General features: G+C 35.9%; 1 protein-coding gene across 3 annotated transcripts; it reads right to left on the bottom strand.

Moving 5' to 3' along the window:
- Nucleotides 1-1,465: 1,465 nt before the first annotated feature.
- LOC140527059 (damage-control phosphatase ARMT1-like) lies at nt 1,466-24,408 on the bottom strand. 3 transcript variants are annotated; one of them, XM_072643709.1, is made up of 5 exons: nt 24,269-24,408; nt 16,420-16,525; nt 10,106-10,350; nt 5,992-6,157; nt 1,466-3,748 (listed from the first exon to the last, which is right to left on the bottom strand). In XM_072643709.1, the coding sequence occupies exons 1-5, from the start codon at nt 24,358-24,360 to the stop codon at nt 2,981-2,983; spliced, it is 1,377 nt and encodes a 458-aa protein (XP_072499810.1). In that variant the 5' UTR covers nt 24,361-24,408; the 3' UTR covers nt 1,466-2,980. The 3 variants fall into 3 exon arrangements, with proteins under 3 accessions (XP_072499810.1, XP_072499811.1, XP_072499812.1); XM_072643710.1 differs by lacking the exon at nt 24,269-24,408 and adding an exon at nt 21,401-21,491; XM_072643711.1 differs by lacking the exon at nt 16,420-16,525 and having other exon boundaries at nt 24,269-24,387.
- Nucleotides 24,409-24,497: the final 89 nt, after the last annotated feature.

The raw sequence follows: 24,497 nt of genomic DNA, 5'->3' as shown, positions 1-24,497 counted from the left end.
AAGATGATAAAAAGCATAAATGACAATTCTTATAGAAGCTACAGGAAGATAGGCATACTAATGTACTATTGGTGGAACAGCGAATTGATTCAGCCACTCCAAAACGTAATTTGGAAATGTACCCCAAAAGTTGCTAAATATATGTATTACCCATTGACCCATCAATCCCACTATTAGCTCATAACTCAAAGAGATCAAAGACAGAAATGATCCACACATACAAAAGGCAATACTTTTGTTATAACAGAAGAATTGCTCATTGATTCGGGAATGGCTTTACAAATTATGGTATATTAAAATAAAAGAATATTCTAATACCATAAAAATGATAGGAATAATTTCAAAAAACCCTGAGATTTATATGAACTGATGCAAAGTGAAGTGAGCAGAACCAGACCAATCTAGACAATGACAATACTATAAAGGAAAGTAACTTTAAAAAACAAATTCTGTTTAATACAATTACAATTAACTTCAGAGGACTAATGAGGTATGCTTACCACTTCTTGGGAGAGAAGTGACAAATTAGATGAACCCTACTCAGTAATGAGCTACTCCAAAGTTAGGGTTGCCTCATCCCAATCCCAAGAGATATGACCAGCCAGTTAGATTTTGAGAAGACAGGTCCCATAACCAACCTCCCCTAACTCACTGATATTATCTCCCATACTATTCCCCTACAATATCCCTTTCTCTGCTGTGCAAACCCCAACCTTTCCTATTATGGATGGGTGTCAGATCCCTCAGGGTAGCCTCACTAATCACTCCACCCTAGATCACCTCCTGACTCCATCAGACATCCTCTTGGGATGAGTTCTGCTCTTTGGAACAGTAAGTGGTAAGAGGCCTGGCCAAATATAGACATAATAGAATAAAATATCAAATTTCAGACCTGGCCAAAGTATACATTTGTTTTGCTTCATTAAACTTATTTGTTATAAGAGGTTTTTTTGGGGGGGGGGAGAAGAAGAGGGTGTTTCAGAGAGAATATGGAGGTTGGTGATAGTGATATGAAAGACTGTCAATAAAATATACACACAGAAGCAAGAAATTCAGAAGGGAAACAGACAAGGTAGTGTTGATACAACCCAAAACTGTATTAATAGAGTCACAAATTCATACACAATCCTTTTTATTTTTTTAATGTAAAAATCCATTTGTCAAGTTTTAAAACATTTTTAAAACAAGTGTCAATTCATGACTTCAGAAGACTGATGGTGAAGCATGCCTCTGATCAAAAAACAGAGGTGCAGAATAAGGTATACATATTCAGGTATATCCAATGTATTGATTTGTTTTGGTAGACCATATTGACAAAAGCAGATACCAACTGAAGCAGAGTAGAAGAAATAATGGGAAAAGATAGTGTTGTGAAAAAATAAAAGAGCATCAATGAAATATTTTTTAAAAAGAACCAAGAATCACATACTACATAATTTGGAACAAAACAAAAAAGTACTCAAAATATTTTCAAATGCAAATTTTATTACAGCAATTTAACCACATATTATTTAAAGACTGGGAAACTTAGAAAACTTGAAAAGTTTGTGAAGTGAAAAATAACTTCACAGTTTTCAAGTTCTTTGTGGGTGTTGTATACTTCGTTTAACAGAACTGTTAATCGTTTATTCTCTAACAAAATGTACTATCTACACAAGGGGCTGCACTATACTTGAGCAGTCCATACATATGCAAATTCTATCCCATTAAACTGTGCTGTGAATAACAGTGTATTTGTTTTGATAGCAGAATAATTTATCTTTGAAAAGAATCATATGTATGTATATATATATGTATACATAAGTAAATAAATTAGATGATATTTTACATATACATTGTCACGACCAAACTTTTTTTAAGCTAAGTAGGAAGAAGCTAAAACAATCTCATCTGTAAATTGCTTTTGTGTTACTGATGCATTAGTTAATTGTACAGACTGGTCTTTTAATTGTCTATTTTTAACTCTGGCATGGAAAACAAAACCAAATGGAATTTTAATGTGCTTTATTTTATTAGCAAAGTCGCAGAAAACATATTCAGTTATATATTTCTTTCAAACTAAGGTGGCAAAGTAATTATACTTTCTAAAACAACTCAGGTTCAAAACTGATTCATGGTAGAAAGACATCCTTCCAAATTCAAAGTATGAAAATAATTGCTTTTCACTCAAGGACTAAGTCTATTATAACTTAAATTCTCTCAAACAAGTAGTACTTAAAATTCCAGAAAATAATTTGTTCATTTCTAAAGACAATTTGATCAGACTATGTTTTATTTTCTATGGACAGAATTCATAAGCATGAAAAAGATAACTCATTCTTCAATAAAATGCATCCTTCCAGTCTGTTTATTTTTTGTTTTTTGCAATTTAACCATTCAAAAAAGTAAATGCATGTATACAGGAATGCAGAATGCCTATGAATGCAGGCTACTATAATTAAGAAATTCAAGTGCAAAAGGCAATTTCTGAATTATTAACACTATCAAATTAATTTTCTACTTCCCTATGGTTCAAACATCACAGTTTTCAGAAATTCATATTAACAGTAGATAAATTAGAATTTATACCACCTTAAGACTTGTGTTGCTGCAGTACAAAATTAAATTAATTTTATTACTTCCCAAAATATTCTATTTCATGTAGCTTACTATACTTTTAAATGGCAAAAATTAAATAGGAATATAAGTATAATTAATTGTAAATACACTTTTTACATTTATCTCAGTAACTTTGAGCCACTTGAAATGTTGGATGACAGACATTAAACTTCAATGAATAATAAGAAATGACGTTTCTAAGACTCCCAAATCAGCTGAACCTAAAGATGCTTAATCAGCAACATCAGTACTGATAATGAAAGGGTAAGCTTTCAAAAGATAACCCTCAAAGTAATTAAATTAAATTTCAAAATTACTTTTCTGTGTAGGAAATGAGCTGTTAGAGCTTTTCTTTAAAGATTTTAAAAGCCTCTAAGCCAAATCAAAGTGCCCCATCAGACTGAAATATACCAAATCTTCCACTGGTCCTCCACTGAGGATCAATAACTGCAACCTGTTCCCCTTGCCCAGGCTCCAGACCAACTAGAGCTTCGGTTTTTACTGTTCTTATGCTGCAGAGAGGTGCAGGATGGAAGCCATTCAAAGCCTCATGAAATGGAACTGTAAGTTCCCATTTTCTGTCTCCTACTAATTTTCTATAGTTCAAATCACCTTTGAAAAGAATTAAATTTGACTTCTGCAATTCAGCATACAAGTCAGGAGCAACCTGAGACATAGCACAATACTCATGAGGCAGAGTCCAAAACATATGATCTTGGTAAATCCATGTATGCTTAAGATAGTGTTCCCAGTTGATCCCACACTCGGACATGCACTTGGTATTAGAAGCTTTTAACTGTTCAATCACCCAATCTATGTCCTTTTTATTGGTATCTGAAACAAACCAGGGAATGCTTTTTCCATGGAAGTGGATCTCAGTAGCCAACTTAGATGCTAACAGGAAGTCTGCCATTACCAAATCCGCAACAAGTTCAAACCCTGCATTATCCATGATAAAATCCACTCTAGTAGCAGGAAATGCCTCCTGCTTCATTTTCTTTCTGTTTATAAGTAATGACCAAAGGTGGTCCATATTATTCACTAAAATGAAAGGTTTCAGGTCTTCCAAAGCGGCTAGTGGACTACTTGTCTGAGGGATGCTTTGATCAGGTGAAAGTGCCAGATCACACTTATTCCCCCATAACACAATCTGAAAGAAAGTACAAAATAATCATTGTTTGTTTGTAAACAAATGAAATACTCCAAAGGCTACACCTTTAGTGGCAAAAGTCATATGTAATTTCCATTTAAAACTATTTCCCTTTACACTCAGTGATATTAAATAAGCTTTACATGAAAAATCATTTTGCTATCCCATAATATTTCAGTTTGATGGAATTTTTCACTTTTGAACCAATTTTTTTGAAACTGGAAAAAAGAAATGACTCAGAAAGTCACAGAACAAAAGTGAGGGATAAAAGAACAAGTCCAAGTACTATACTAAAGGATAAGAAAAGGGGCAGAAGCTTCCTCTACAGAGGATTTATGGGAAGATATAAGTAAAAATAATATGTGATAACAATATATACTTAGGTCAAATATGGACTGATGGAAAAAATACCCACGCTGATGAGATCACAGATCTAATAAAGAAATTGTGTATTTATATACATTCACGTATGTATACATGCACATTAATCTGAAAAGGTAGAAATGGAAAATGAACTCCATGATAAATTTAAAAAGTGTTTTACCAAGACTGATAATCTTTTTTTAATATATATTTTATTTTTTCCTCCAATAACATGTTAAAACAATTTTAAGGGGGGAGGGGAGAGGGCAAGACAATTAGCATTGAATGACTTGCCCAGGGTCACACAGCTAGTAAGCATCAACTGTGTGAGGCCGGCTTTGAACTCAGGTCCTCCTGACTCCAGGGCCAGTGCTCTATCCACTGCGCCATCTAGCTGCCCCTACAACAATTTTTTAACATTTGTTTTTCTTATAAAGTTTTGAGTTCCACATTCTATTCCTCCCTCCCTTCCTCCCACCCTAGACAATAAGCAATCAGATAGAGGTTATACATGTTCAATCACATAAAACATTTCCATATTAGTCATTTGGTACAGGAAAACTCAAATAAAAAAAATCAAAGTGAAAAATAGCATGCTTCAGTCTCTATTCAAACAACATCAGTTCTTTCTCAAACAACATCAGGAGCATAGTATGCTTTATCATTAGTCCTTTAGGACTGTCTTTCTGGATCACTGTATTTCTGAGAACAGCTAAGTTCTTCACAGTTCAGCGTCGAAAAATATTGCTGTTACTGTGTACAACGTTCTCCTGGTTCTGCTCACTTCACTTTGCATCAGTTCACGTAAGCCTTTCCAGGTTTTTCTGAAATCATCCTGCTTTTCCCTTCTTATAGCACAATAACATTCCATTACAATCACATATCACAGCTTGTTTAGTCATTCCCCAATTGATGGGCATTCCTTCAATGTAGAATTCTTAGCTACCACAAAAAGAGGTGCCATAAATATTTTTGTACAAATAGGTCTTTTTCCCTTTTTTTTTTGGATATAAGACTGATATTCTTCAGTCAGTTAATGCCTACAAAATTCATTTATCAATATTAATACCTTAAAATGTTTCCTATTGTCATCTTGAACTGTTACTTTAATCTCTTATTTTACTTTTTCACATGTTAATGTCTTTTTTCACAAACTAGATAAGCTCCTTAAGATGAGGAAATAAGATTGAGATAAGTCTAATAGTACTGTGTATCTCCTCAGAATGTCTACTTCAATGGCTTGGACAAGAAGGAGTCTCAAAACATTTTGACTTAAAAATTCCTATTCATACCTTTTACATTTTGCCTCTTGATTACCTGGTTCTTCCTTCAAATATTCTGTTCTTTCAATTTTTTGACTCTTTGACCCCTGAACCCATTCTCTAGCCAAATGGACCAGAACACAGTTCCAAGAAGTTCTCTGAAGAATAACGCTACTAATATTTACAAGTATTTTAAGTGAGACAAGGGAAAAGAGGATAAGCAAAGAAATGTAAAAAAAGGTATAGTGCTTCACAGAGTCAAGGAAACATCTAATGATTTGGATGACAGCTCAAGATGTGCTTATATTTAAAGTATTAAGGCAGAAGGTTACTGTGCTACTAGAAAAGATCTCTAGCTATAGGGGAAAAAAAACTAAATTGACCTAAAAATTCATTTCCAAGCATTAAAATTAATTTTATTCCTCAAATAATGTTATTATAAAAAAATCCACTGCAAATATATAAGATTAGCCTTAAATGACTTGGCAAATTTAAGAAATATATGTAAAAATCCATTAACTTTCTATAAATATATCTCACACACACACACACACACACACACACACACATATACACACAAAGACAGAGATAAAGAAGAAAGAATACTTTAACATTTACCTGCAAGAGTTTAAAAAACTCATCTTTCAGTTGATTTTCATCTATATTTTCAATCCTTTGTTGTAATTCTTGTAGATAATTACATAAAGACTTAATAGCTTCCTGTGATTCAAAGAAATTCTTGTCTTTTGATTCTTTAAATACATCAAAATAACTTATTGGTGAACTAAAATGGGACAAAAGAAACAAGAGGCATAAAAATAATCATGATGCTATATTTTAAATAGTTGCTAATATCACCTTAACAATTAAATAATCAAATCTCAAACTGAGGCAAAGGTTGAGAAGCATAAAGCTTCTTGAAAACTGAACTCTCCTATAATTCTAAACACTTACTCTGACAAATCACAGCCCTTTCCCAATATACAATATTTTACAACATTGACTAATTTGGTATTTTCTCCTATTTGCCAAGTTCTCTTTCTGATGAAAACTTCAAAAGTCAGGAAGCAAAAGGAAGTAGGAAAAGCTACTGTCTTAAGAAAATAACAACAATCATTTATACAGCACTTTTAAAGGTTTCCAAAACACTTTATATTTGTTTTTCCATTTATCCTCACAATAACCCAGTGAAGTAGGTATGATTTACAAATAAGGAATCTTGAGCAGAAAGACTTGCCCAGGGTCAGAGAACTAGTAAGTCTTCCAGCAGTATTCAAATCCTGGTATTCCTGAGTCCAAATGCAGCACTCTTATCTACTTGGCCAGTAGCTGCCTTGACTTCCTTATATAGTCAAATTCTAATTATCTATGTGCAAAATTCCCATCTCCTCGTCTTCATATTTGACATCAATTATTTTCCTAGACTATCTCATTCTGTTCCCTGGCCAACACATATTAACAGAATATGGAGAAATAAAAATAATGTTAACCGCAGAACAGAAAGCTAATTTGAAGAAAAAACATGATGACACGTTTCAAAGTCAAGCACCAAAGATCTGGAGCTTACCTTCTATTCCATACCCACACCCTGCCCTTACATTCATGTGAAAAACTGAAAGTTTATGGTTAACAAGCTGTGACAAGGAAATAACATCACTGATTTTTAAAAACACACCTACCAGAATTTGTACATCCAAATGAGTATTTTCCCCTTCAAAGGAGTCAAATTAAGAGAAACTACACTTATTCCAACGGTGTTATCATTGCTCAAAATATTTTTGGACTTCCTTGTTTGGGATTTTCTTCAGAGCCCATGAAACAGCTTTTTAAATATTGTCAGTGGTGGCAAATCTTCATCTTTTGATGATAGATTTAATTTTTGGAAACAGCCAAAGTCCTTTGGATCCAAGTCTGGTAAATAAGGTGGTTGGATCGAACTAAGTAATATCATCTTGATTCAAAAATGAGGTATGACCATAACATAGTGAGACTTTTCTTGTATGGCTCATAAGCTGTTCTGAAGGCAATTCCAAAAGAGGAATTTCACAATGTTTTTGGTGACAACAGTATGATTGGAATAAGTATATTAATCCCCAATGTGACTGAAGAAAAACATCCATTTGCATGCTTAACTTCTCCTCCATTTAAAAATCAGTCTCCTTAGTTTATAGTCATACCTCATATTAAGAATAAGCTTGAGTTTCATTATTTTTATACAAAAATGAATAAATCAACAACCATTATAATTCCTATGTAATTCAAAATAACTTCACTCTACTGTCAGTTTTCAGTGTCTGAAAAGCACAATTCTTACACTAAAAGTCACAAATGAAGAAATATTTAATTCTTACTTCTGACTTACAGATAAGTAACATATAATTAACAGGTCATTAGGACTGGCAGGAACATTTAAAAAGACAGTGCTCTTATCCTCCAAATGATCTTGGGTCAAAATAGAAATAAGTCTACTCTAAGACCCCTCACCGCCTACATACATCTTCACTAACTATATTGTCTCCAAAGAAATAGTTCCTTTGGAACTCATGCCCCTAACCATCACAGAAAGGTATTCAGTACCATAGGGTATGTTACAGTTTCTTTTACAATAAGATTAATCGCTTTGTGTTGCTAATGGAAATTAAAGCAACTGCTATAAATTAATATTTAGTCTCCCTAATAACTATCCCTGTGGCTTTTTCCTACAAAATTTCTTAGCTTGAACCCAACTTGGAAAAAAGAGAAACATCTAAGATATATGGAAGTGATAGTATAACACTGAAAACAAATAAAATAAAGTTTAAAAAAAAAGAAAAGAGAAACCAACGAGCCATTTGACAATATTTATGTAATTACCAAAACTCCATGCTGAAATACAAAGATAGGTCCTTCAGTTCTATCCCTTCAAAGAGCTCTGAATCAATGACACAAGATTTCTTAATTTTTTTTACTTGTTCACTTGGCATTGTAGATTATCATGTCAATTATAAACACATGGATCTAATTATATTATCATTTATGGAATAGTTTGATGAATAACATTGTAAACGAAAGAACTAATGAATTGTAGCCAACAAAATTCAATAATGGAGGAGAAAGGGTAGACTCCAACAACGTCTGCATTCTTTGAAATCTATGGATAAAAGCACTTTAGCAAGAGAAAAAAAAGATATATCAAAGGCAGGAATCAGAATTAGCTGTATGGAAAAAAAAGTTAGATAAGAGACCTGAGTATCACTGAAGTAAAAAAGATGGTATAGTAGATAGTGCTGGGCTTAGAACCAGGAAGGACTGAGTTCAAATTCTGCCTCAATTTCCTCATCTGTAAAAAATTACCTCATAGTTGTTATGAGAAGCAAAGAATATATAGAGCAGTCTATAAACCTTGAAGTATTACATAAATGCTGTATCTGTTTACTTATTGTGGGCCTACTATGTACAGAGTACCATGCCTGGCAGTGGAGGAGACACAACATACAAGTAATTTACATTCCCTGCTTTCCAGTAACTTGTATTCTAACAGAGGGACAATACACCAACATAGCTAAAATAAACAATATGACATGCACAATAATTATGAAACAACATACAATGTTAATTAATTATGAGAGTAAAGGAAATCAAAACCAAGTTGCTCTTTACACTATGGGGAGCAGATAATATTGAGGAAGAAGGACATTCCAAATCACAGCAGCAGCTTGAGGCAAAGGCACAGAGGAGAGCTCATCAAGGTATCCAGTTTGACTACACTGGTAGGTTGTGGGAAGAAACACGAAGTATAAGCAAAAGAATTTCATTCAGAAAGCAACAGGATTCACTAAAGACATGTAACCAAAGGAATGACTGGCCAGAAACTCCACGAGACATTTTTCTGGAACTGTACATACATGAATTAGAAGGATAAAGACAACGGATGCAGGAGGAGGGTCTGAACCAGGTTGCTGAGAATAAGAAAAATGAATAAATGTGAAAGATGTCATGACTTTTAGCATTATGCAAGGAGGCTGACTGGATTTTAGACAATGTAATGAAAATGATCTGGTGACGTACTAGTCTGATGTTTTGTCTTATGAAACAAATGCTAAAATGTTACCTATTTTTTACTGTTAGGAAATTTACTGTTTTGTTTTTAAATTTTTAAATTAAGGGCCAAATTGTGTCTAGATGCTAAGTCTTGCAACAAAAACTAGCCAAAAGCTATGAATTTGGACTTTGTGGGAAAATAAACCTTTAATATAAGATAAGCAAAGTAATAAATTTTTAAAAGAATTTTAAAATGGAATGTCAGGTACAATCAAAAAGAAGCAAATGTACTTCAGTAAAACCTAGCACAATTGTAACATACTTATAACTTTCAGGAAATGTGCATCTGAAAACTTTCTGAAACTCATTTATATTCCCATTAATACAACTTAGCTAGCTAGCTTTTATAGCTCTAAGCAGTTTTTAAAAGCATAAGAAATGAGGTTTGGGACTAGACCTACGATTTCAGTGCTATGATGAGGAAATTCTTCTTCTACCAGTGCAGGTTAAGTCTTAGAGATTTACTGAGAATACTAAGAAGTTAAGTTGCTCAGGGTCACACAGACAATGTGTTAAGAGGCAGGATTTGAATCCAGGACTCCCTGGCTTCAAGGTTAGTTCTCTTTCTACTACACTACTTTACCTTTTAACAAAAAACATAGAATGTCTTAAAATACATTAAGTAACAGAATTTGACAAAATATTAACTTACCTTAGCGTTAATGCTTCATGAATTCTACGGTACATGTAACATTCTACATACAACCAAGGAGACTGAAACCAACTTGTTTTTGTATTATTTTCATTTAAAAGACTATGGTGATATTCCAGGTATTGGTTCCATATATCAGTATCAGCAGAGTTATCAGTCAAAGGCAAAAATGGCTTATCAGTTTGTAGCTCATTTCGTAACTTAGAAAGAAGAGAGATAGCTTTCTTTTCTGCTTCAGTGCCTTCCTGGAAAAGAGGATAAAAAGTACTTTCACAAATTGTATTCATCACAAATTATATTTTTAGGCATCTAAAGCTCAAAAAACAAAATTGCTTTTCGAGTCTTGGATATTACACCTGCCAAAAGCTGTTTAGAATGAACCCTGTTCCAATCTAGAATTCCAAAGTTCCAAATCACTTCCTATCCATGCAGGTCTCATATAAATATACATAAATACATTTCAGGAAAACCCAACACCAGATGGTGGTAACCAATGGTGAATTGTGTGTTTGGGACAAAACCCAGTCCCCCTACCCCACCTCAAAATAATGATATATGTGACAAGTAAAATAAGAGAACAACCAAAGGAAATAAATCACTAGAAGATTAACAGAAAGATTATACAAATAAGCAGAAAGAGGACCAAATCCAACGGGCACTATGGCATAAAAGAACACAAGGAGAAAAGTCTGTAAGAAAATAAAAACTATACCATCAGCAACTATAACCCTGGAAGAGAGGATGAAATGTGGCAGAAACTTCCAGGGAGATTAAAAGTCACAATAATAACTCCCATTTATATTGGACTTTATATAGAACTTTAAAAGTCTACTAAACATTTTATATAAATTATCTCATTTTAGCTTCAAAACAACTTGAGGAAGCAGGAAATACAGGTATTATCCACATTCTACAGATGATTCTATAGTCATTAAGTGGCCTGCCTGAGACAGGATTTGAACCTAGCCTCTCCTGACACCAAGGCCAACATTGTCCACTATGCTATGTTGTCTCCAAGTGATATAAAGAAAGATCTGATAGGTCTAAGACTACATGAAGTTATGTTACTAAAGGAAGATTTCAAGAATATGAAAATAAGAATTGATAGTGTTGAAAGAACAGTGGAGATCTCAAAGAAGTTGTTGATTCACTGAGGAGCAGAGTGGTTCAAACAGAACAAAAAATTCAGAGATGGAATAAGAATAAAAAATTTTTAATGGTAAAACTGAGGAAAGATCTTTATAAAACCAAAGCAACAAAACCAGAGCACAGAGCTTAGCAAGAAAATCAAAGGATTACTGTTCTCCCAGATAAACAAAACAAAAAACACAAAAAAACAAAGAATCAGAGGCTTTATATTCTAGGAAATAGCCCAAGAAAATTTCTCAGACGTAGTAGAAACGTAAGGGAGAGTACACACTGAGGGAGCCTCCAGGGAAAAAAAAGTATAGAACTCTAACTTAGAAATGGAGCTGATGAATTCTAGAGCTAGCCTGTCAAAGAGAGAATTCATAAATATCTGTAAAGAAGCCATTTACATTATTAGCAAAAATAAATTTAAACGTTGAAAGACTATTCAATAAAGACAAGGAATAACAGACTAAAATGGAATATAAAATACTAACAAAGAGCAGGAAAACCGACCCATGCCCCAAAATTGTCTATGCATCAAAAAGAAGCATATTCTGTCATTAAAAAAAATGGTTCATTAACAAAAATTTTTAAAGTCTATTTGTTCCTGATGAGAAATATAGAACTGGAGGAAGAAGGTATGTGACATATAACCTGACCAAGTAACTAAAACTTCAAATTAAACTAGAACTATATGCAAGTAAGGAATAAAGGATGAATAAACACTAAAATGCTTTAAAATTGTGTTAAGTTTCAGGCAAAGAATCAAAATGGTGGAGTAAAGGTAGAGACTTGCCTGAGCTCTCCCAAATTCCCCCCCAAGCAACTTTAAAATAATGCCTCAAAAGGAATTCGGGAGCAGTAGAACCAAAAAAAGGATGAGGTTAAAACAATATTCTAATCTAAGACAACTCAGGTCAGTGAGAAAGGTCTGTCTCACTAGAGTGAAAGTGTAACACAGTCCATTACGGGCTATGCCCCTAGCAAGCCAGCAGCAGCCTTTGAGGACCACTGAATCAGCAGAGGCTTCCAGAGTTCTTAGGCTATAGATGGTAAGAGGATCAGACAACTGGTCAGAAGATTACAGGGGATCCTTTGCTGGCACTAGATGCAGGCCTCAGTGCATTTTCCATAATCAGTACTAGATCACAGTCCCAGAGCAAGAAGAAAAGCTAGTATACTAGAACATATGGCCGCAGGGGAGCAGGGATCCTTGTCACAATTCCAGGGTGGAAAAGTGTACTTGTGGTAGCTCACAGACCAGAGCACAGGCCAAGAGAACAATGACCACACCTCCCCTTAGATCATTCTACTCTGGAAGAAGTAAGTAAGAAAGTAAGAAGAAAATTTACAGAATCACAAAGCTAGCTCTGAAAATAGCAATAGAAAAACCTGAAGCTTAGGACGGTGTCCCTCCACTGTAGAAGTTCAACTTAAAATAAAGTTAAAATTCAAGAAACAGGCTGGGACAATGAGCAAATAAAAAAAAGAGCCTAATCACAGAAAGTTACTACGGTGATAGAAGATGAAAACACAATCTCAGAAGAAGACAACAAAATTAAAACTGCTACATCCAAAGACTCAAAGAAAAATATGAATTGGTCTCAGACCCAAAAGGAATTCCTGGAAGCGCTCAAAAGGGGTTTTAAGCACTAAATAAAAGAGAGGAAAAATTGGGAAAAGAAATGATAATGATGAAAAAAAATCATGAAAAAAGAGTCAACACTTTGGTAAGGAAGGCACAAAAAAAGAAAACACCTTTAAAAACAATAGGCCAAATGATTAAGAAAAAAAGGCATAAAAATCCAATAAAGACAACTTCTTAAAAAAGTCGAATTGGACAAATGTAAAAGCAGGATTTCAGAAAAACCTGGAAAGACTTACATGAACTGATGCAAAGTTAAGTGAGCACAACCAAGAGAACACAGTAACAGCAATATTGTACGATGATCAACTGTGAATGCTTTAGCTATTCTTGGCAATACAACGATCTATGACAATTCCAAAAGACTTATGATAGAAAATACTATCCACCTCCAGAGAAAGAACTGGATGCAGATCAATCATACTTTTTTAAAACTTTATTTTTCTTAAATTTTTTTTTTGGTCTTCGTTTCATTTCACATGATAATTAATATGGAAACATGGTTTGCATGACTGTACATGTATAATCTATACCAAATTGCTTGCGTTCTCAATAAGGGGAGAGAGAAGGGATGGAGGGAATTTGGAATTCAAAATTTTTAAAAATGAATGTTAAATGTTTTTGCATGTGTTTGTAAAAAACCAAAACATTAAAAATTAGAGTAAAAAAAGAACGTGTTAAGTTTGTTATATAGACTTTTAAGTCACTAGTTTAGGGTTTGTTTTTAAGATTATGAATTAGAAATTAGAATTAATAGGGGGCAAACACATAGATAATGCATTTCTGCTTATTGTTAATATAATTTTGCTTCTTAATGGGAAGATCTTCCCTACCCATTAATGGGCCAGCCTACTAATGGGAGTTTGATTAGGGAAGATTTGTAGAAAGGCCCACACCTTTTGTTAATTTTCTAATGAGGCACTGTGTCACAGGGTTGTACCCTCTGGCTCTGAAAAGTGTATAAATACTCTGAGGGTAAGGTTTTTCTTTGGGGCTTAATTTTAGAAGAAGGTCTGTGTGCTAGATGAGAATCTGAGAAGAGCTAAGCAGCACCCCCCTCCCCATGTGAAAACCCACATGATGGTGCTTCCTTCTCTGGTAACTATATATGCATGTAATGCTCAGACAATTGGAAGCCTGTCTATTGGTCTTTATTTCTTTTCTTGTATTTTTCTCTATTGGTGAATGATATATGTGCTTGATTAAAGGAGACTGTTAACCCCTCAAAAAAAATTAGCCATCCCCATACCAAGCTACCCCTGTAATCCCTGAAGAACAGAGCATTCAATTTCCAGAAAAGGAGTATGTCCTCAGATAACAAAGAGTAGGGACAAACAAGGCCATTAATTGTCCTCTCAGAAGCGCATAAAACCTGGCTTTAACCATGTTTCAATCTGGGAAGTAAGTAAAAATGAATTTTTAAAAACTGCCACAATAAAGAGTATTTTGGCATTACAGACACCCAAGACGCAAAATCAGAAAGGAATAACTCCAAAACACCTACAAGCAGCACAAGATCAATTATTATTCATGGCAACTCATGGTACATGGCCTAGAGTCAGGAAGATCTAAGTTCAATACAGCCTCTGACACTTACTAGCTGTGTGACCCTAAGCAAGTCATTTAACTGTTTGCCTCATTTTTCTCACCTGTAAAATGAGCTGGAGAATAAATAGCAAACCACTCTAATATCTTTTGACTAGAAATACCCAAATAAGGTCACAAAGTGTTAGACATAATTGAAACAAGTGAACAACAATAATTCTTAGAAGAAATGAAGCAAAAGTTTAAAAGTGATATAATGAATGAAATGAAAGTGCTTAGAGGAAAGAACTGGAAAAGAAATGATAACTTTAGAGAAGCTCAGAAAGAAAATTAATAGCTTAGCATAAGGGTTACAAAACCTTACCAATTAAGAGTCTCCTTGAAAATTAGAATGGGCCAAACATTAAGTTAATGCCTCCATGAGACAAAATATTTTTTAAAAGCTGGAAAAAGTTTTAAAAAGTTTAAAAGATTGAAAAAAATGAAAGAAAATGTAAGATATCTCCTAAAAAAACTGATATGGAAAACATAAGGAGAGATCATTTAAGAATCCAGGAAGGACCTGAAAAACATGATCAAAAAAAAAGCCAGGATACTGCATTTCAAGAAATCATAAAAGGAAACTGCCTAAAACTATTAGATCAAGAAGGCAAAGTGAAAATAGGAAAAAAAAAATCCACCAATCTTCTGAAAGAAATCTCAAAATGAAACGAGAATGTAAAGAAAAAAAAGACAAAACCCTATGAACCAACTAACAATAGTCAAGATTGTTCATTTCGTGGCTTTCTTCCTTTGAAAACTACTGTACCTATCCTTTGATCATATATTACTTCAGAAAAGGAAAATTACTTTGGCAAGCAATGTGTATGATGGAGTGCAGAGAGACTCAAGGCAAGAAAACCAATGAGGAAGCTGTTTAAATATTCTACGTGAGAGGTGATTAGAACTAAGGTGACAGCCAAGTAAGTGCAGAGAGTTGGATACATTGAGTTGTTGCTTAGGAAAAAAAAGCAAAATTTGGAAACTGAGTGGGCATGTGGAGGGAGGAGTACAGGAATAGGATGATGCTAAGTTTACAAGTCTGAAACACTAGAAGGATGGTAATACTTTTGATAGAAATAAGAAATCTGGAAGAGGGAGCTTTTAGGTAGAAAGATGAGTTCAGGTTTTAGATATGTGGAATTTAAGAGGCCTCTGAGTTTGAAATGGCAATTAGGGAACCTGAACTGAAGCTTGAAGAGAGACTGGGGTTGGATTTTTAGATTTGGGAGTCATCCACATAGAGATGATAATTAAACTCATGGGAGTGGATGACATTACCAAGCATACTAAGGGAGAAGAGAAGAGGACCCAGGACAAAACCATGGGAAAGACTCATTATATAGTTATTATAACTATACTGATGGTACTATACAATAACTTATCACAAAAAACTAGTAGTTTCTATGGGGAAAAAATTGTGTTCAGAGTTCCAACTTAGGATTTCCACTGAGTATATTAGAAGGGGTAGGAAGATGATCCCCTAAGAATCTCCTAAAATCTGTGTGATCTCGGGAAAGTTTTTAACCTCTCAGAGACTTTTCTCATCTGAAAAATTGGGGTGTTGAACTAGAGGCCTCTAAGACTCCTTCCAGTTCTAACTCAATGACCCTTAGAATATTTAGTGAATCATGAAAGCAGTTGGAGCCTGAGAAGAGAGATACTGGGAAATGAGAAGATATTAAATAGGAGGTAGAAGGATGTTCCCACTACCCAGAACTCAGGTTAATACTAAGAGGTATCATATGGCTAAATTATAGGATAAATAGGTTTTTGTGGCACAATCTTAGAAACTAACCATCACCTATAAGATTTTAATAAAAACACATCAGTATCATTATATCCAACTGTTACTAAAACAGAAGACTGAAGTCAAAAAACTTATTTAGTAACAATTACCAGGTTCCTATTTAATGACTAATCAAAAGATAATTATTAAACATACAACCCTTACCTCTCCATGCTTCTCAAAGAACTCACTTTTATGTCGATGCAATGCATCGATAGCCTTAGTTAGGATCGGTGGTGTTTGGTCTTTAATTCTAAGATACTGAAAAGATCTAAAAAAGAGAGAGGTAATACATACTAGTATGTTATTTAGTGATAATAAAATGTTAACAGTAATAGACCTGGTATCCCTTCACTTACAAAATACATTTTTTCACATATTTTTGCCTTCTCATTATTAGTATGTCAATGTACACTATTCTGAGATATAGTGGTAAAATATAAGATCTATACTGGAATACTATTCAATTTATTCTGGTAAACATTTACCAAATGTCCCTGCTTTAAGAGTTCAGAATCTAGACAAAGGTTCCCAAAGTGGGCAATACTGTCCCCTCAAGGGTGCTGGAATAATGGGGGTGGGAGGGCAATAGTAGCCTCTGGTACAACTGGGAAGCATTGAATAAAAATAAGAGGGCAGTGGAAGTACAAGAAAAAAAAGAGAAGTAAATTTTGAAAAACCTGTTTCACCTGTTGTATAACAAAGTCAAAGTCATAGAGATTACATTGTTTTCCAAATAAACACACAAAATGCAAGTCATAATTGATCAGTGGCCAAGCCCTCGGACAAGCCTTAACAAGCAAGTGTTGGCAGGCCAGTGCGCTGCATTGTCTGGCAGCCCAGCACGCTGCATTGTCTGGCAGCCCAGCACGCTGCATTGTCTGGCAGCCCAGCATGCATCAGCAGGAATACGCGCATGTAACAACTTGTGTACAGCATGATACTATGATTACATGATGCAATACTGCATCGTCAAAATTGCAATGGAAGAAAAAAACAAATTTACAATAAATTATTAAATTTAAGATGCATCATCTTTTAAAAAATATTTTATATTAAAAAATATTGATATTATAAATGATGAAAATTTCAAAAACCATTAAAGGGTTAAAGAAAGTAATTTCCAGGGGAGTACAGACTAATTTTTTTAAGAGTGCAAGAGGCCAAATAAGTTTCGGAGCCTCTGATCTAAAAGGATCATTTTCTCTTTAATATTTTAGCTAATTGTGTCAGTATAAAGAAGTCAATTTCAAATGACCTGTCTGCTTGGTACTTCCATTTCTTTATGGCTAGCGTGTATATCTCCCACACTTAATCTTTGTCACCCAGAGATACTGATGTAAAAATAAATTCATTCTTCTACATATGTACTGGTCTCCAGTGTTTTCATTCCTATTTAATTAGCCATAATGCCCTACCCCAAAAGCCAACACATCCTATTTTTCCCTGCTTGCTCTTTCCTTTATACCCTTTGGCTCACCCATTCCACTGTAAAACTCCCCTTTACGCTTAATCTCTTCCTTTAAAATTCCTTCCATTTCCTTGCATTAACTAGTCTGGTTTCCCAAGGATTTTGGATCTCTGATATTCTTCTCTAATGCTGACTGCTCCATCTTCTACCTCTCCATCCCTCACCCTAATTACTCCCACTGCAAATTCTAAACCTTTGTTCTTTAACCCTCACTCAAGTCATTCAACAATACTAGATTCAATGAATCTCTCTTAGGGAGAAATTTATTCTGGCTATATTATTCTTCCTGGTGTACCACTCATTTACCTACCTTGGAGACCCTCTTCTCTTTCTCTGAAACTTTGGCATCTGACTTACAGTCTTTATGTTATCCCTTTCCCATTTTTTTTCCAAGGACTCATTTAAATGGTTTGGGGCTGTTTCAATTACATATTCTCATTATATTTTCATCTTGTTCTTTACTAATTCTGAACTTGGGTCTGAGAAGTTAAAGAACTGATTGGACAGAGAGTTTACTGTGAAATTTTTCCAAATCATTTATTCTTTTGCTGTTTATATATATGTTCTTAATAGTGTCATTTGTGGACCACCATTTCCAGTACCTACCACTTCTTTTATCAAAGAAAGTCATGAGACTGAGGCTGGGTGATCTACAAATTTTTGGCCTCTTTCATTCCTCCTTCCTGAACCATGCTTTCCCATATATTTCTCCCCAAGTACAAGTTTCTTCCTTTTGCATTAAAATCTCCAAGTATCACAGTATATGTTAATTCATTTGTAGTTGTAACTTCAATCAATCAACAGGCATTTACTAAAGACAAGGCTCTGTGCTAAATGGTGGGGATCTAGACAAAACTGAAAATTACTGCCTTCAAGGGGCTTACATGACAAAATAACTACAGGGTAACAGAGAGCAATCAAGCAAGGCTTCATGAAGAAGGTGGTGCTTGAACTGATTGTTGAAGGAAAATATTTTCTAAGTTGAGGTGGGGAGAAACTGTATTCCACACATGCAAAGGCATGGGAGGTGGAGTATCATGTGAGAGGAACAACAAAGAGGCCAGTCTGCTTGAAACATGAGGTGTATATAAAGAGTAACCTAAGACTGTGGTTGGATTGGCGCTAGGTTGTGATGGGCTTCAAGTATCAATCAGAAATTTATATTTGATCTTAAGAGTTTATACACTCTTTCCCCTAGAGAAAATGGAAGCTATAGGCAAGGACTATTGGATATTTGTCTTTGTAACCACAATGCCTCTCAAAATTCCTAATGTACAGCAGGCCCTTAATAAATGATTATTCTTTTGATATAAACTTTCAATAAAAGTAATTCATAACAAAATAATGGGAAAAAACAGAAAGCTACAAAGATAATTTGGATGGATAAGGACAATAAACCACTTTTTCTCAAATATATCTCCAAGTCTAACACTGCTTGAATCAAATGACTCTTTAAAATATATATTGCATTTTTAAAATTTTGTCTTGTAAGTATTCTCAAATGGTACTGGTTAAGGAAAAGAGATTCCTTGGTGATTCTGAATGTCTTCTAAGAGCATATATATAGGAAAACTACACAGAAGATGTAGTGGGATATGGTGTAAAAAGGATGAAATGTGGAGTCAAGAAACCTGGGTTCAAATCTAGGATCTGATGATAATTGCTAGCTTGTGACTAATAACCTGAGACTGCATAAAAATGGAATAATTACATGTACTACCTTACAGGGTTTTCCTACAGAACGTGTTTTGTTGACCTTAAAGAGCTATGCATATATGAATTATTCTTAAATATTAAGGAATATTCACTAGTAATAGTACTGAATAGATTAGATCATAGACTTTTGTGTTTTTTGACAGGGTGAAATAGTTTCAGAATTAAGACAGTAATCTCTGATGAAATTTTTGATAATAAAACATCTTAACATAAAAGACAATTCTGTGAGATGTGACTGTGACTACTGCTTACTATAGTTTCTCCAATGGAGCCACATTTCTAGAATAAAGTCATTTCTTCAAGAACATCTATTTGTGTTTGTTTCTGGGGCCACACTGGAGAAAAGAAAAATGAAGTACAATGAAGAACAGTGGATGAAGATTCTGAAGACTCAACCACTTAACCTTCAGCAAGTCACTTTCTTTAAGCTCTTTTAATTTTAATTTCTTCATCTATAAAATGAGAGGAACAGTAAGACAAGAACTATTTATTAAGACCTTGGTCATGTCACCAAACCTCCCTATGCCTCACTTTTTTCATCTGTAAAATAAATCACTGGTTGGAACAAATAATAATAATGGCCCCCTACAAGATGCCCTGAGACACCCTCTAGGGCTATAACTACAATAATACTTCCTAAGGATGTTGTGAATAAATTAGGGAAACTAAAGTTGGTTGGTTGGTGTCCTTCATCTTCGAAGAGGACCAAAATGACATCACCATGATAAAGTGAAATTTCAGTGTGTCTGTTTGCAGCTGATCAGACCAATACGAGCTCAAAATGCTCTTCCACGGGTTGGGCTCAAAGAGCACAGCACCTTTTCTCATGGGGGCACGCCATGCTGAGCAGTCCTATGCCAGTGTCTCCCATGTTGCACAGTTAATTCCAAAGTTCTTGAGACAGACCTTGAGAGTGTCCTTGCATCGTTTCCTCTGGTCACCATGTGATCACTTGCCCCATGCAAGTTCTCCATAAAATAGTCTTTTTGGCAAGCTTACATTTTGCATTTGAACAACACTGCCAGCCCATCAGAGTTGCATTCTCTGAAGCATAGTTTGAATGCTTGGCAGTTCAGTTTGAGCAAGGACTTCAGTGTCTGGTACCTTATCCTGATAGGTGATCTCCAGGATCTTCCTAAGACAGTTCAAATGAAAGTGATTCAGTTTGCTGGCATGGCGCTGGTAGCCTGTCCATGTTTCACAAGCATATAACAATGAGGTCAGCACAACGGTTCTGTAGACCTTCAGTCTGTTAGTCTAATACCTCTTCTCTCCCAAACTTTTCTTCTGAGCCTCCCAAACACTGAGCTATCTCTGGCAATGTGTGCATCAACCTCATTGTCAATGTGTTCATCCCTGGAAAGCACACTACCAAGGTACGTGCACTTATCCACAGCATTCAAAACTTCTCCATTTGTTGTAATTGATGGTTCCATGTATGGATGATGTGGTGGTGGTTGATGGTTAATGTTTTCTTGGTGTTGATTATTAGGCCAAAATTAGCACAGACAGCAGAGCATTTATTCATACTTGGTTGCATCTCAGCTTCAGAGGGTACACTGAGTGCACAATCATCTACAAACAGAAAATCATGCACCAATACTCCCTCCACTCTGGTCTTGGCTTGTAGCCTTTTCAAATTGAAGAATTTGCCATCAGTACAGTAGTTGATCTTGATGCCATGTTCATCCTCACTGAAACCATTTGACAACATGGCTGGAAACATCATGCTAAAAAGCATGGGAGCAATCACACAGCCCTGTTTCACTCCATTGGTGACTGGGAAGTCACGAGAGCATTGTCCATTATTCAGAACCCAGGCAAACATGCCATCATGAAACTGACGTACAATATTGATGAACTTCTCCGGGCAACCAAATTTTGACATAATTTTCCACAAGTCCTCACAACTAACAGTGTCAAAGGCCTTGGTCAGATCTACAAACGTTGTGTACAAACCTCTGTTCTGCACCTGGCATTTCTCCTGGAGTTGTTCCTCGGCTCTTTCTGAAGCCACCCTGGCTCTCAGGTATATGACCATCTTCCAGGTGGTCATTAAATAAAAATAAATAAATTAGTTATTTAAATAACTGCCATTTTGAAAATGAATTTGAGATAATTCTGGACATTAAGTTTAAACAAATATCCATCACATTATCTTCATTCTTTCACAGTTCTGAATTAATTTTAAAAGAAAACTTTCTTTAAAGGCAGGAGTTGTGAATATAATAAGTGCATATGATTGGTCTAACTTTTAGGAGAAAACAGGATCAAATTATAGATTTTAAATGCTCTGCAAAAGCTTAAGACACTATATAAATGTTCAACATTATTATTTTTAGAGAGACATAATTGTGGACCCACAAGGAACTTCATAAATTATTTAGCCTAATCTCATCATTTTCAAACTGAGGTCCAATGATGTTGTCAATCAATAAAAATTTATTAAGCACCAACTATGTGCCAGGCATTGTGCTGGGGATAAAAAAAGAGGCAAAAGACCATTCTTGCACTGAAGCTCACAATCTAAGAAGGAACACAGCAAACAAGCAAACATGTACAAACAAGACATATACAGGCTAAATAGGAAATAATTACAAGAGGGAATGTACCAGAATTAAGAGGAGTGAGAAAGGTTTCCTATAGAAGATGGAATTTTTCTTGGAAAACCACAGAAAACAATAGGCAGTAATGGCAGAGGGCATTCTAGCATGGAGATCAGCCAGAGAAAACATCCAGACTAGAGAGACAACAATGCCTGAGAGAAAGGTATTCTGTTGTTAGACTGAAAACTGGGAAGCCTGGAAGTACTAGGCTATAAAGGGCTTTCACTGCCAAACAGGGTTTTACATTTAAACCCACAAGTATAAGGAACCACTGGAGTTTGTTGAGTGGGGGGGGGGGAAGGGGAGAGGGATGGCGTGACACGCTGGATCTGTGATTTAAGAAAAGCACTTTCTTGGCTGTGTTGCAGTTTCATGGTGTGTTGTGGAGTCATCTCAAAGAATTCAGACTCAGACCACCTTCAATCCAAGCAAAGGCATTTACGGATGGTGATGCTCTCTAGCTGGCTGAGTTCCAAGAGGAACCACAAATTGAGTAAAACAAGACAAGCAATTTTATAGTGTAATGACACTGATTACACAACAGAATTATGAATATTAAAAGCGGCAGGAGAGAGTTTGTTAAGGGATTAGGTAATGGGAGAGAGGGTCTGCACATGCAATTACCTAAAATGCACACAAAAAAACTCATGGGGGAGCATTAATATGATAATGTCATTTAAGAACTATATCCTAAGTTCATCAAACAGGCAACTTTTGCTATTACCGTGCAGGTGGCTACTCAGGGAAAGTCCCTTCTATTATTTTGGGGTGCGCAACTTGCTCGGGAATCCTAGTGGTGCAGCTTTCTTACTGACTGGCTATTGCGGTTCTGTCTGAGATTACAGGGATGTGGTTTTGGTTGAGTGAATGGACACACCTGCTGTTTCTGTGGGAAATAGGAGTTCATGGACAAACCTGCTGAAGGAAATTAGAACATTAGGGCTTTATTAGGATTCCATCATCTGTATGGAGAATGGACCGTAGTCAGGGAAACCTGAGAAGGCAGACCCATCAGCAGATTATTGCAACAATCCAAGCTTGGGTTGATTAGGCTGTGACTTGCCCAAGGTCACAGAGTTATGTGAGCAGTAGAGCCAGAACTAGAACCCAGGTCTCCTAATTTTCCCTCTAAATTTTACCTTGGAAACTTAGAAATTTCTACTAAGGGGAATAACTTCAGAAAAGAGGTCTAAATAACAAGAGTTCTAAAACAGTATAACATAAGAACTCTAGGGAGGAGAGGGGGAGGAAAAGAACTTTTCAAAAAAGGCACTTCAAATGGAGGTCCAGAGAGGTCGTGACTTGCCTAAAATCACAAAAAGTGAGACAATGGCATGTTGGAATCAGCTCAAAACAGCTAAATTTGGATAAATTTTCAGGGTGAGCACGGTACAGATCAGGGCTTGGTTTGATGTTTTGTTTCTTATCTAGACTTAGGGAAAACTATTAATCATGCAGATTAAATTTAAAAACCTGTCGTGGGCACTTTTTTCTTTTATTCAGCCAGCGAGCGGTTAAACATTTATCAGCATATTCCTGGAGTGTCAGAAATAGGACTAGGTCTCCTGAATTTTAGTTCATGGCATTTATGATCAGCTGTGAAATGGTCATCTAGGGTGAATGACTTCAGAGAAGCAGCCTCCTAAAAAGAATAAGATAGAGGTCTGGAGTAAAGTGCACCGGGACTTAAGAACTGCATACTGACGGAGAGGTTTGGACGGGAAAGGAGAGGGAAAAATGAAAACTTTTTTTTAAAAAGTTATTTTAAAAAAGGTTTCTTAATTCACCCTTAACCGGTACATTGACAGTTATTTCATGATGGGTGAAAAAAATCATTTGAGGAAGGGGGAGAGGAGGACGACGTTAAGCAACGGTAAATTCCAGCCACGCTCCCAAAGCATCTCCCGCTCGCGACCAGGGTCTCCTCCCTGGGTGGAGCGGACACGTCCCGGTGTTACTCTCCAGAGGCGATTGAGCAGCGCCCACGACACGACGCGAACACGAGGGAGGGGAGGGGAAGGGCAGGGAACCAGCACGCCCTTCCCTTCCCTTCCCAGAGGGGACAGGCCTCCACACCTCACCAAGCCCCGACCCCGCTCCACAGCGCGCCGCCTTCCCTCCGTTACGGGCCCGGCTCTGCTTCGGGTCCAAGCCCCTGACCCTATGTAGTATAGTGGAGGGGAGAGGAGGGGGCGTAAAGGGAGAGGAAAGCTAAACGAACCCTTCCTCTGAAGGCGTCATCCGAGGCGGAAGCTCCTTCATCGCAATTCCTAGTGATCCGACCTCGGCTCCTAATACCGCTCCCGCAGCCATAGGAAGTAAGGGGAGTCTCCCGAAGGAAAGGGGAGGAGTAGAAGTCAGGGACTAGGAAATACGTCACACAGCCGTGCCCTCAAACCCCGCCCCCTCCCCGCCCCCAAATATGGAGCAAGTTTTGTTTTGAATAAACA

Source organism: Notamacropus eugenii, chromosome 2 (genome assembly GCF_028372415.1).
Source record: "Notamacropus eugenii isolate mMacEug1 chromosome 2, mMacEug1.pri_v2, whole genome shotgun sequence".
Lineage (NCBI taxonomy): Eukaryota > Metazoa > Chordata > Mammalia > Diprotodontia > Macropodidae > Notamacropus > Notamacropus eugenii.
The sequence above is the reverse complement of the archived record's forward strand: the minus strand, read 5'-3'. Positions and strand labels throughout refer to the sequence as shown.

Bases quoted from the DNA above. Each gene is read 5' to 3' on its own strand.
- LOC140527059 (XM_072643709.1), bottom strand. From the start codon at position 24,360: ATGGCTGCGGGAGCGGTATTAGGAGCCGAGGTCGGATCACTAGGAATT. The intron at 16,526-24,268 runs GTTCGTTTAGCT...TCTCTTTTTTAG, and splicing joins ATGACGCCTTCAGAGGAAGG to ATCTTTTCAGTATCTTAGAA. The intron at 6,158-10,105 runs GTAAGTTAATAT...GTCCCATTTTAG, and splicing joins CATGAAGCATTAACGCTAAG to TTCACCAATAAGTTATTTTG.